At 44.2% G+C, this 13,804-nt stretch overlaps 1 protein-coding gene across 3 annotated transcripts in view; it reads right to left on the bottom strand.

The window, feature by feature from the left end:
• Nucleotides 1-352: 352 nt before the first annotated feature.
• Nucleotides 353-13,804, bottom strand: part of LOC134661406 (filamin-C) — a 102,519-nt gene continuing 89,067 nt past the window's right edge. For all 3 annotated transcript variants that reach the window (XM_063517474.1, XM_063517476.1, XM_063517475.1), the window contains 13 exons: nucleotides 13,526-13,746; nucleotides 12,782-12,989; nucleotides 11,711-11,839; nucleotides 10,988-11,152; nucleotides 9,995-10,152; nucleotides 6,998-7,180; nucleotides 5,819-5,963; nucleotides 4,886-5,101; nucleotides 4,222-4,395; nucleotides 3,460-3,635; nucleotides 2,625-2,786; nucleotides 1,609-1,788; nucleotides 353-586 (listed from right to left, as the gene is read on the bottom strand). In XM_063517474.1, the coding sequence (XP_063373544.1) occupies nucleotides 449-586; nucleotides 1,609-1,788; nucleotides 2,625-2,786; nucleotides 3,460-3,635; nucleotides 4,222-4,395; nucleotides 4,886-5,101; nucleotides 5,819-5,963; nucleotides 6,998-7,180; nucleotides 9,995-10,152; nucleotides 10,988-11,152; nucleotides 11,711-11,839; nucleotides 12,782-12,989; nucleotides 13,526-13,746 (2,255 nt within the window). In that variant the 3' untranslated portion in view covers nucleotides 353-448. The remainder of the gene's footprint in view (nucleotides 587-1,608; nucleotides 1,789-2,624; nucleotides 2,787-3,459; nucleotides 3,636-4,221; nucleotides 4,396-4,885; nucleotides 5,102-5,818; nucleotides 5,964-6,997; nucleotides 7,181-9,994; nucleotides 10,153-10,987; nucleotides 11,153-11,710; nucleotides 11,840-12,781; nucleotides 12,990-13,525; nucleotides 13,747-13,804) is intronic.

Genomic DNA, 13,804 nt, shown 5'->3' with positions numbered 1-13,804 from the left:
CCTTTTACTGGTCGCTTGCCACTTGTAAGTAAAAACTATATAAAAACGATTAAAACTCTTATCCACCGGGGACCATATGGGTAAAATATAAAATCGAAATATAAATGTCTTTATGGCTTAAAATACTAATTGGAATTAAAATGAATTGGACGGATATAAAGTACTCATTAATATCATTGTAAGTATTTTGTCATTTTACTACAATAACACTAGTGATACTAGCCAGACGACTAGCAAAAGGTAGTCGATCTCGATATCAGTTTCAGCCGCATCTTCTAAAAGCTACAAGATAAACAAGCGAGACTAAACGGCCATTCAACGCGATGTCGCGATAGCAAATTAATAACTCGAGTAAATTTCATTCGTTATATATTATTTAAACATTATAATAATATGAACGCTTAAGCTACGTAATCGTATGGGTTGAGTTAGTGGGTTGGGTGGTGTGTCAAGCGCTGTTGGCCTGTATGTACCGACGGAGTTCCTCTTGCGTATCGAAGATCATGACGGGGAAGGGCGAGCCGGGCACGTGGCGGCCCGCCCACCGCACCTCCACTCGGTAGTCGCCAGGTTCCGTGGGGGAGAACTGAACAAGGAAAAAGATACTATATTAAAGGGCCGGTCGACTTTGCACTTCATGTGCCCGACTGGCGGTGACCAGTGAGTAGTGAAAGTGTTGTTTCTTGGTGTGTGAACACCTGTCGATCAGTGATCAAGAGTTCTCATATATTAATTTAATTTACATGAGAACTACATCTGAACATTCTTTGATGTGTACGAAAATAGTCAATCGCTCTTCGCTTTATCGCTGCTGGTCGGTTTGCATTATGGTTTGAAAATTTTCGACTTCCTACATCTACTAATCTATACTACAAGTAAAACATTCAACAACATAAAACAAAATGATACTCAATTGACTTAGTTGGCTGTAGTTCACAAGTCACAGTGGTGGCGTAATATCAATAATTGCACTCGTGCCACGTGGCACCACTCGTAAATCTACTGGTTAAAGCTTTGGTTTCCTCCGATTGCGGTGCCGTCATATAGCGGCCGTCTCCATACAAATACTACGACATCCATATTTAGCCGTATTATAATAATGGAGACGGCCGCTATATGACGGCACCGCTATCCTAGGAAAACCGATCTTAATAAACACGTGTGTTTTTTGAAAGTGCCGCCATCGGTGTTATCATCCTGAATATTTGACTTCGACAACGTAAAGTGTGACATTATTCGGGTTGGTTTTTAAGTTTGGAGCACAAACTTCCAGCGACATTGTTTATATGTATAGCTGGATATTTCTGGGAAGGTATCCAAATGTTTTTTAAGATATCTTCCTCCAATTGAGCAATAAAAAAATCTGATCTGCTCAAAATGCACTGTCATCAAGTACATACTTGTACATCACATACATAGTTGTCATTTTTCATATCAATGTATGATGTCACTGTAAATGTTGTATTGTGAAAGAGCCCTTGACGAATATATTTTTGAATTATAAATTGATGTATTCCTGTATCTCAATTACTTTAGTCACCTGATTTTGGAAAGCTGTAAAGCGGCCATAAGTTTAGATTGTTTACTCCACCGTGCTCATGGACTCACCTTGCAGAGAATAGTGCGGTCCTTCTGACTCTCGCGCTGCATCTCGACGCGGAAGGCGCCCTTGGGGCCGCGCACGCGCACCGTGAGCTGGCCTGCGCCGGCGCCGCGCGTGTCGCACAGGAACCGCGACTGGAACGTCGCCAGCACGCCCGGCTCCACGCCCGGTCCGTACACGCGGACCTGACAGTCACAACACGTATTGTTGCTTACTTCAGAACTACTTAAGAAGCATAATATGCAATAAATTTCTTTCAATATTCTGTATCAGTAGGTAACGAAATATCCCAGGTATAGGGACGATGACACATGTTGGATTTTATAACGAAATCTAGTAAACTAGATAGCAAACGAGCAATTTATCACAATAATGTGGATATTAAAATAAAATATTGAATAATTACAAAAATACAGGACCTGAAAGTTTCAAAATTTAAGTTTTTTTTAACTTCCAGAACGATAAAAGTAAGGATACCATTCGATTTCTTACATTTCAGCCAAAAAAATATTGTATTGCAACTATATACATAAACGCAATATTTCACCGACAAAAACTCAATTTTCTTGTTTTGTCCATACTACAAGATGGGCTCCCAGAGACCTTGACGTCACGTTCCCTTGTCGTTTTGTATAGGGCGTTTCGCGAGTGAAGTGCAACTGTCGGCCTTTGACTACAATTTCTGACTTGTGTTACTTTAATGCAATGGGTCCCATATAGACATTTGATCCTAAAAACAAACCCGATCGATTGATCCCATAAATGAAAATTAGTCATGTACCCTATTATGAAAAGTCTATTAGGTACAGCAAGTGCCCTAACTAAAATGGTCCTCCCACGTCGCCATACTAGCGTCCATGACCTTTTAGTGAGCTAGTGAATCACTCATCTTGACAACCTACTTACTCCTATGCCGATGTTGAAGGACTAATATAAATGAATAAGGGAATATTTCTACGGTGGTTTCAAGTGAGCTCCACTGCCTGGGAGTTTGTATGCTGAGGGGGTTACTAGTGCGTACCTTGGAGGGGTCGGGCGCTCCGGCGACCTTGAGCACGAACGGCGAGCCGGGCACGTGGTCGCCGGCGAACTGCACGCTGAGCACGTGCCGGCCCGCTTCAGCCGGCTTCACGTTCAGCGTGAACGTGCCGTCGCCGTGCTCGTACAACTCGCAGTACGCCACCTGGACGAGAACACAATGTGAACAATGCTGTGATTTGTATTTATTGATTCAAATAAGAGATAGGTATATTAGACAATTTACGTAAAGTACTTTTTCTACTCCAGCACTTAAATGTGTCAATTAAATGACTGACAGTGATATCTAAAGCAATGTCATTTGAATGCTTTGTCTATAGGCTCATAAGATGACTGCTAGCAGTCATCTTATGAGTATAATACAACTGCTTTATTTTTTTTAAAGATACAAGTTCCGATCATCTTGATTGAAAGAGGTATGTTTTCATTTACAATAATAACTCAATTTTTTTTAAATAATAACTCTTTTTTTTAAATAATAACTCTTTTTTTTTAATAATAACTCTTTTTTTTTTTTTTTGCTGCAGCTGTCATAGAAAAAGTAATGTATGCAACAGCTCATAATTGGTTCTTAAAATTCTCGGGTCTTTTTTTACAAAACTCGACTACGTCTCGTTTTGTAACTTCGACCCTTGAATTTTAAGAACCCTTATTATATCACTGTTGCATAAACTACTATTAAGGTTTTAGTATTAGTTACATTGATGCCACATAGTAAAATACGCACGGGAAAATTAAGGCGAGTCCTTACAAGGAGTATGACAGTTTTGTATGTGATGAGCCTGCCCTCAAGTCCACCGTGGACGTTCAGTACCCACCTTGTTGGGGCCGGTGCAGTGCGCCGTGAGTTCCCCCGGACCCGCGCGGCGGGTGTCGATCCAGGAGCGGATCTCGCGGCCCACCACGCCGCCCGCCAGCCCCGCGCCGGAGCACACCACGCGGGACGCGTCGCCGCTCTCCGACCCCGCTGTCACATTCACCGTCAACGGACAACCTGTATCAATAGATTTATATCCATCACAATCCAAGAAATACATCAGTATTAGCATAGAGAAAAAAATACATAGAGTGCTCACTCCATACATCAGTTTTAGTATCAAAAAGACTATTAGCATCTAGCATCGAGTAGCGGAACTATCAGTACAGCTACTTGACAATAGATGTAGCACCGACCGGAAAGTCTTATGCTGTTGAGATAAGAGTTTCCGGTCGGTGCTACATCTATTGTCAAGTAGCAGTACTGATAGTTCCGCTACTCGATACTAGATGTAGACACTGAAATTAATAGTCTGAACTGATGTATGGAGTGAGCACTCTCGTCTTACTATATTTCTCTATGGTATTAGTCTACACTTTAAGATATGTGTTCTATTTAAATTATACAAATAAATAGAATAACATCTACCTTAAAATAAATGTGAATCTGAACTCGTCCTTTAAAAATGGGGCCAAAGTTATAAAACTAAGTCTTGTTCGTCTAAAAAATATTAGAAAACCCTAAACGGTACGCTTACGGCTCGAAACCTCTCAAGATATCTTCGGCCCCTGTGTGCTAAACTTTGTTTTTGCATTGACTATACCTTTGACGAGCCGACCCGCCCAGGTGACCCTCAGCTGGTGGTCGCCGGCGCGGCGCGGCGTGTAGCTGGCGCGCCAGAGCCCCGGCCCGGCCGCCACCAGCGCCACCGGCACGTTCTCGCCCTCGGCCGACGTTAGTGACGCCTCTGGGGCGCCTGGGCCGGCCGCGCTACCATCTGAAACAGAATCATTTTAAGGCAACACTATCAGTGTTGACTGCAGGTTGAGTTCTATAATGTACTGAAACTGCTGAGATAGCTTTAGTACGGGCAAGGGCATACGTGCAACCGGTCGACGCCGTTCATCTATACGTTCATCGTCATCCATTCTCTCTATAGTTCGTTTTTTTAGCATTAGAAAGAAGGTAAGCGATCTTGACTAGTCTTTTAAATGAAAAACGCTTTTTTTTAAATCAGTAACTTATACTTATGAAAGCAGAAGAATATAAATGATCGTATTAGATTCATAATTGTTACATATTTGCCGTGACTTATTTTTAAAACATGTTTTTCAATTAAAAGACACATCAAGATTGTTTACCTTTTTTCTAATGCTATTAAAAACGAAGTATAGTTGGTTTAGTTACATTTTTACTCCTTTTATCCCGGTATTAAAATCCCGTGGCTGTAAAATAGTAGTGCTAATAGGTTTGGATTAGATACTCACCAACAGTGAAGACGGCGGGAGTATGCGGCGCGGCGTGCGCCAGCCCGCGGCCCGCGAGCGTGACGCGGTCCGCCGTGTTCCCCGAGGCGACCAGCGCGCGCCGCGGCGCTCCGCCCACCAACGCGCCGTTGTACGTCAGCTCTAGCTCCTGCTCGCCGCTCACGCCTTCGGCTGCCGTTAGAGTCACTACGGCCCGACCCGACACTGTCTCCACGCCTGAAATATTTCATTAGTGAAAATCACGTGCAACAAAAGCTGAAGAGGTTGTAATGAAAATAAAGTTTAGGGAATTTTAATGATTTCAGACGAATCATTTGTGTTTTTGTGAAGCATACAATCAAAATTTTAGCGACTTGATTATTTCAAAAAGTGTGATTGTAAGTCGAATATGCCCTTACAAACTAATCGACAGGAGGCGATAAATAATCTACTGACTTGACTGAAAACAGCTGATTGTTTATCAGTGCATGGAGCCAAATATTGATTCTTCCGAAACTATACATTTTTGCTCGACATACAGTTAGCAGCAGAGGTTACTAAGCAGGCGAGGTGTTCAAAATTACCTTGACACGCACTTATTCTCTTAAGTTCTGCTACACTCACAACTTCTGCTGCTGACTGTACCACAGTATAATAAAGAGTACTAGCATACAGTATGGACGCACCCTGCCTCCCGTTGAAAGTGCCGCCCACCCGCTGAGACCCGGTCTCGGTTACCTCACAGTTACCCTACAATGTCTTATCTCACTCACACAAGCATGGTTCGCGTTCACCTACACGAGCTTAGGCTGTGTGCGTAGGAACGCGTTTGTTTCATACATTTGATCGTGTCCGAGGTGTGACTGTACATAAGGGGTCAAATCGGCATCACGAGGTCCTCTATCCTTTGCTTTTTGATCCGTACTGAACGCGACAGCCTGTGTAGGTACTCACGTTGGTGTCGGCCAGCCAGCAAGCACTCCAGCGTGCCGGGGCCCGCGTTGCTGGTGTCGAGCACGAGCTTGGACGGCGCGCGCACGCGGCCCGAGCTGTCCGCGCCCCACCCACCCACTGGCACGATCGCGGATGTGTCTATGACCTGTACAAATAGTCGCCACGCTAAGTATTGCTGTTATACTCGTATTTCAAGTTGCAGAAGTCATGGGGTCTCAACTTTAATTTCAAAGCGAGACGCTAGAAACGTGTTAACAGGGTTTATTTACCGATTTTTATATCTTACCATAGAGAAATATAATAAGACAAGAGTGCTCACTCCATACATCTGTTCAGACTATTAATTTCAGTGTCTACATGTAGCATCGAGTAGCGGAACTATTAGTACTGCTACTTGACAATAGATGTAGCACCGACCGGAAAGTCTTATCTCAACAGCATAAGACTTTCCGGTCGGTGCTACATCTATTGTCAAGTAGCAGTACTGATAGTTCCGCTACTCGATGCTAGATGCTAATAGTCTTTTTGGTACTAAAACTGATGTATGGAGTGAGCACTCTATGTATTTTTTTCTCTATGACCTTACCACCCACTAAGAAACAAACTATTTTCTCAAGACTGGCCTTACGTGCACTAAAAATGGTACTAGTTCAGCGGTGTTACTCACGAATTCGAGCCTATCGTGTAGTCTAACGCAACTAGTTGCGACCAATCGCGCGGCCGCGCGCGTGCGATGCGAACTCATCAACCAATCGCGTTGCAGCGTTTTCACGCCGCTGTACTGGCCCCATTCTTATTGCCCGTAAGGCTAGTCCTGAGATATATATATGTCAATGATTTTCGCGCATAGTAATTAAATGTTTGATATGTGTTTGCTACCAGTTTGTGTCCTTTTTAACGAATCTGTTATTATTGCAATCAATTCATGATTGTTCGGACTATAAATCCAGTGATTCTTAGTACAAATAACTGTGATAAGTATATCTGCATGAATAAATGAAAAACTTATTCAATACAACGTGAATGTATTATATATACTTGGTCAACCAGATCTTGACAGTAGAAAAAGGCGGCAAATTTGAAAAATGTAGGCGCGAAAGGATATCATCCCATAGAAAATTTGAATTTCGCGCCTTTTTTTACTGACAAGATTTGGTTGACCAGCTATAGTAAACATACTTTGACAGAGAAGGGGCTGCCGGGCAAGGGTCCGGTGGCGGTGAATATCCGCACTTCGTAGAGGCCGACGACCAGCGGGATGTAGGCGCAGAGCCACTCGCGCGGCGCGCCCGCCACCACGCGACACTCGAGCAGGCCGGACGACTCAGCGTCCTCGTCCTTACCTTCGGTTAGCTTCTCAACCTGTGTACAAATAAAAACAGTTAATCCCTCGATTTCCAGCACTTGACAATGTAAAAGGCCTCTAAGCCCCTGGGGGACTCTTCATTTATAATGTAAATAATCGCGTGTGCAATATCACGTCCGAGGGACTACATGTATGATGAGAAGAAATAGTACATTATTGTCGAGGTTCGGAAGTAGCTACTTGCAGGCTGAGGATTCGTTTTAAACGGACGACCTTGGGAGTCCGTTTAATTGAATCCGAAGCCAGCAAGTAGCCTTCCAGCCGAGTCATATATAGTGCTTTTCTCAAAAATGGTGCAAGAAATAGAAATATTTTACAGAACTTACAGAAGCAACGTTCTAATTTTCCATTAATTTTCACAGAAATAAATACAACCATTAAAAAAATTAGCTTGCCGCCTTTTAAAAAAAAAGAAGTGTATTTTTCTGCTGAAAATACGCCAACCTATATTTGGTCAACCAGATCTTGACAGTAGAAAAAGGCGGCAAATTTGAAAAATGTAGGCGCGAAGGGATATCGTCCCATAGAAAATTTGAATTTCGCGCCTTTTTTTACTGACAAGATTTGGTTGACCAGCTATATTTGAGACACCTAAATAGTCGCGGTACCAACATTAAGCCTGTAACAGACTATCGCACCGCACCGCGACCTTGGAGCGTCGCACCCATAAGTGAGAGCGAGAAAGAGATATCTGTTTCTCGCTCTCACTTATGGGTGCGACGCTCCAAGGTCGCGGTGCGGTGCGATAGTCTGTTATAGGCTTTATAATAATAAGTGCGGATCATCTGTTTGGCTGTTTAAGGGACCTATGCCTTCATTTGATATGGCCATTTGAAGTTTTAAAAAGTTTGGAACTCGTTAAATAATGGAATTTGTATGCGACATTGCAGTCCCGAAATCGAGACTGCAATGTTTTTAACTTTTTAATTTTTTGAATGACCATAAACTACGCACTTCGCGACCTATTTTTTAACCGGCAACGTCGACTTTGCCGTCCATTTTTGAGAAAAACAATAAAGTAACTCGCGATAGCAAAAACTCATGTAAATAATATCGGAAATTAATACGCCCCTGTTTGTTTACAGCACACACTGCAGTTAATTCGTGGTGCCAAAACAAAAGAAAATCGCATTGCAGTAACAGCCTTTTGTAAATATTGCCATCGTCATCAAGCCGTGTACATCTTTACAGATGATTTAAGCAGCATCTGTGATCTAGCGACTCGATATCTAGATATGTACTAATATTTTGTAAAAATTCGGTTGTATTCGCATAGTTTGTTGACTTCTAGTTTCCCCCCGATGCAATATTACTAATCTCGATGGACTTATGTCTGATATAAATCGATTAAATATAAATCGCGTTAGCAAAATGAAACCACCAAACTTAACAGGAAAAGTATTCGAACAATAGCGGGGAGCAATAACAAAGGCTCACTTACTCTGAACTCCTAACTCCGATGTTGATCGGACTAATACGTCTCACTACACTGTCTGTCTTTTCGCGATAAACTCATTAAACTGATCGGATTTTCATGCGGTTTTCACCTATCAATAGAGTGATTCTTGAGGAAAATTTAAGTGTATGACTTGTTAAGGTTTAGCCGTGGTCGCTTTACGCGTCGCGGTTCGTGGTGGGTTTACTTCATAAAATTTGTCTCCTTTTAACAATCGACGTCGGTGTAGAGTAAATGATCGTTTTCTGCTAAGATTTGTCAAGTGCTACCCTATCGAACATCGTTGCACCGACTTATTTGATAGGTCAAAATATTGGGATTGAAATACAATAAGCAAAACTTAATTACAGTTACTTGTTCTGTTATTGACACCGATAAATAATGATATCCAGGATATCTCTAGTTTTGATACGAGATTACCATATCTGCTATAAATAGTACACAACGACAGATATGATTTGAGTATCTTCTCTTGTTCACTCATTTGTTATGTACAACTATAAGGTTACACTTTTTTATTATTTTTTTAATTGTACCTCGATACAATTTGTAGATTAGGGAACTATAGGTCTATAAATAAATCAATTTGTAGCTATTAGCTAAGTTGCTTTTATGTTTATTATAAGACTGTTTGTTTCTCAATAAAAAAAAATGATCCTGTTTGCGTCTTTGTAAATACATAATATTAAACTCCATATTTGCAAACCTTGTGTTTGCAATTTTACAAAGTCAATTAGTCATCAATCGTTTCATTAGCGTCTCTAATTTGCTTTTATATCATGACTTAGGTTCTATTTCTATCCGATCAGGGTATAAAGTGGGAAGATAGCTTGGGAAAATTCCAAGACCGTTGCCGCAACCGGGCTTGAACTCAGCCTGATTCAACCTGATCTGAGGTGCGTGTGGAAATCGGACTAATAGATTTGTGGCTGGTTCGCTAAACCTAGCTTAGCCGACAATACTCCAGCATGAAACTCGGCCAGGCCAGCCGACTGGAGTGCATTCTAATTCGCATGGCCTATACACATAGAATAAGATCGTTGCCACGACCACAGAGAAAAAAATACATAGAGTGCTCACTCCATACATCAGTTTTAGTACGAAAAAGACTATTAGCATCTAGCATCGAGTAGCGGAACTATCAGTACTGCTACTTGACAATAGATGTAGCACCGGCCGGAAAGTCTTATGCTGTTGTGATAAGACTTTCCGGTCGGTGCTACATCTATTGTCAAGTAGCAGTACTGATAGTTCCGCTACTCGATGCTAGATGTAGACACTGAAATTAATAGTCTGAACTGATGTATGCAGTGAGCACTCTTGTCTTATTATATTTCTCTATGCCACGACTCACCTGCACGGTGGGAGCGGCGTGGTCGGCGCAGTGGATGGTGAAGGCGGCCTCCTTGCCGACGTGCGCGTGCGCGAGCCCGGTGCCCGCGCAGCGCGCCGCGCCGCTGCTGCGCCCGCTCAGCACGCCCAGCGACACAGGGCTGCCAGCGACCGGCGCACCTGCGACATAAAACTTATAAGTGCTTGATTTTAAACAGAGAACCGAGTGGTGCGAGATATCGGCTAGCGAAAAACTTGAAGTTTAACGAACGTAGAATTTAGTACTGAATTATCGGCTCTTTGCTGACCCGATGAGGCGGTGGGGTTTGATGGATTAGTGGTAAAAATAACAGAAAACTTTTCCTTGGAGGCTGGAATCCTAACCCGCAAGATTTATCCACGATCCGATTGCGATTTGCGGTACGTGTCCATGCGTGTGGGAGATGCGGACGCACTGCTCGATCATAGCATCGCAGACTACCTCCAGCTGGTTGTAGCCTTCCTGTCTCTAACCTACCTCCGTAGTGGACGTAGATGCGGTAGTGCGCGGGCACGGTCGCGCGCAGCCGCACGCGGTACGTGTGTCCACGCGTGTGGATGTCCACGGAGATGCGGACGCGCTGCTCGATCATAGCATCGCAGACTACCTCCAGCTGGCTGTAGCCTTCCTGTCTCTAACCTACCTCCGTAGTGGACGTAGATGCGGTAGTGCGCGGGCACGGTGGTGCGCAGCCGCACGCGGTACGTGTGTCCACGCGTGTTGATGTCCACGGAGATGCGGACGCGCTGCTCGATCATAGCATCGCAGACTACCTCCAGCTGGCTGTAGCCTTCCTGTCTCTAACCTACCTCTGTAGTGGACGTAGATGCGGTAGTGCGCGGGCACGGTGGTGCGCAGCCGCACGCGGTACGTGTGTCCACGCGTGTGGATGTCCACGGAGATGCGGACGCACTGCTCGATCATAGCATCGCAGACTACCTCCAGCTGGCTGTAGCCTTCCTGTATCTAACCTACCTCCGTAGTGGACGTAGATGCGGTAGTGCGCGGGCACGGTGGCCCGCAGCCGCACGCGGTACGTGTGTCCGTCCTCGCGGATGTCTACGGGGATGCGGACCCGTTTCTCGCCCATGGCTTCGCAGACCACTTCCAGCTCGCCTACGCCGGCTTCCTTTGTGTCCACTGTCAGGAAAGTTATCAAGAAATTAGGCATTTACATCAGGAATTGGTATAGCCACCATATAATTTAATCGGTTAACTACAAAGCAGGGATGTTGCGGATGCAGATTTTTTGACATCCGCGGATACGGATGCGGATGCGGATATTTAGAGGCTCACATCCGCGGATGCGGATGTCAAGATTAGCTCAGAAAACGTCAAATATTACATTTTCAGTATTTTTTTTAATTAAAAAAAAAACGAAACTTTTAGTATTTGAGCAAGAATATAGGTGCGTTATATTTAATAAACAGTTACTTGGCCGACTTTTCTGGATCTAAACGATTTCGTTATAGGTAATAACGAAATTACCTAGCACTTACGCCGCCGCTAAGACGTTCCTGTACCGACTTGTTCGACGTCCGCAACCGCATAAGTTCCGCATCGATTTTATGCGGATGCGGATGCAGATGCGGATGTTGAAAATAATGCGGAAGTTCCGCGGTTGCGGATATACGCAACATCCCTGCTACAAAGGAGCCTCGGTCATAAATAAGTAGAGTATAAATGAACATAACTGACCTGTGAAGTTGACGGGCGTCTGCGTGATGATGTTCCCCGTGGGCAGCCCCGACATGATGACCTTGTTGGGGTCGAAGGACTCGCACGTGTACGGGCTGCCAGTGACGGGCTTCGACAAGTGGAGGACCTCTGTGAATGTTACAAAAGGGTCATTATTAGACTCATCAACTTTTGTCGTCATTGCCTGTTTTGTAACAATAATCGTGACCATGGTATAATAATATACTCCGCCTGGTACTCTCTTCCGAGATTCGCGAATGACCTAACTGTCACAGGCCTACGTCATCATGCTATTTTCAGGTTCTCAAACTTTAAAATGTGGGAGAATTTTAACCATCGGTGAAAATTATTTTAACGGCATTAATTTTAAGTTATTCATGTAGAAACATAGTAAAATAAAACAAATCTATACTGCCCTTTTCACTCCTACTCTTACAGTTCCGAATAGAACAGCCAACCATTTTCGTAACAAAACATTAATTACCAAGCTTACGACGTGAAAAGTTTAAAACACTGCGACTGCTGACACTGAGCGAGAAGGAAATAACAATTAACACGCGTTCGACAAGGATGACGGTCAGGGACAAAATGGCGGATTGTCAAATGTGACAGCGCTATCCTGTGTTGCCAGTAGTGTAAACAGAATTACCCGAACGTCTGAAATTTCTATCGTGAATCGGAAGGTATTGCTAACGAATAATTAAAAATGACGTGTTACTGTAAAATTTAGGATAAAATACATATAAATGAAAATTATAAAGAAATATTTTAACTTATTAACCATATATATAATGTACCCATGTAACATGTTATGTTGAAATAAAGTGGCAATGTTATTGTGACGTAGGCCTGTGACACTCTGGGAAGAGAAGACCATGTTTTATTAGACCATGATCGTGACTATAAATGCTTATATGACTATAAATCGCCCTATAGGTATGTGACCTACGACCTACGAACATAAATAGTTTCTCATCCATTCACGGGATCACGTAATTTCGCAGCATGCGCTGACCCAGTGTGTCTATACTGTATGATGTGACCACACGGCCTGAGATCTTAGTTATGTACCTATCGTGCTCTGGCCGACTTCGGTGATGGTGTACTCCGCTTGCAGCAGCCCCGACTTGGTCTGGTAGCAGCGGACGGGCAGCGCGCGCGAGCCGGGCCCGGACACGACCACGTCGAACTCGCGCGCCGGCCGCCCCAGCGTGTCTATGCTGAATGACGCCACGCGGCCAACCTGCGCCTGGTATAGCCCAAGCCCGGATGCTGATACCTGCATAGATAAAATTTACTCAGTGCATTAGAGCGATAAAACAGATCGTGAGAGTCTAGTAGAGAGTACAAGCATAGTTTGCCCCCTCATTTTGCGAGATTTATATTTTATTTCAAGACAAAGTGAATTTAAAGACAAATATTGGCAAACCGAGCTTTTCTGCTTTGCTTACATAATATTAAAACTCAATAATGCGCGTTTTCCCAGAGATAAGACCTAGCTAGATCGATTTTTCGCCCCCGATATATAGCAAATTTCATCGAAATCGTTAGAGCCGTTTCCGAGATCCGCAAAATATATATACCTATAAATGGGGCATTATCTATGAAAAGGGACCTTATTGTAGATGGCGCTTACGCCGCACAGCGTCGCGCGGCATTGTATTTATATCGGAGCATCGTTAATAACGGCGACGCCACGCTGCACGCCCCGCCGAACGCTCCGCTTCGAGCGTCCACTCAGGCCTTACACTAAAACGGATGTTAGTGGCAACCCTTAGATGCGGACGCTTTATCACAATGCCAAGAACACGGTACCTCTTGTCCATGGCTGGCAGGCAGCACGTCGATGACGAGCGGCTCCCGGGAGACGGGCGCGCCGCTCCACAGCAGCGACAGGCGGTGCGGCGCGGCGCGCGCCGGGTGCCACACCAGCTCCTGCCGGCCGCCGCCGCGCCGCCGCATCGAGTGCGGCACCGTCTGCCCGCCGCACGTCACGCGCCCCGAGAGACGGCCCGCACCCGCGTTCGTTGTGCTCACTGGAACGTTTGCCTTATGTTAACTCTACGCTGATAGTTTTATTATAGACGATAGACC

This window comes from Cydia amplana, chromosome Z (genome assembly GCF_948474715.1).
Source record: "Cydia amplana chromosome Z, ilCydAmpl1.1, whole genome shotgun sequence".
In the NCBI taxonomy this organism is placed as follows: Eukaryota; Metazoa; Arthropoda; class Insecta; order Lepidoptera; family Tortricidae; genus Cydia; species Cydia amplana.
The sequence above is the reverse complement of the archived record's forward strand: the minus strand, read 5'-3'. Positions and strand labels throughout refer to the sequence as shown.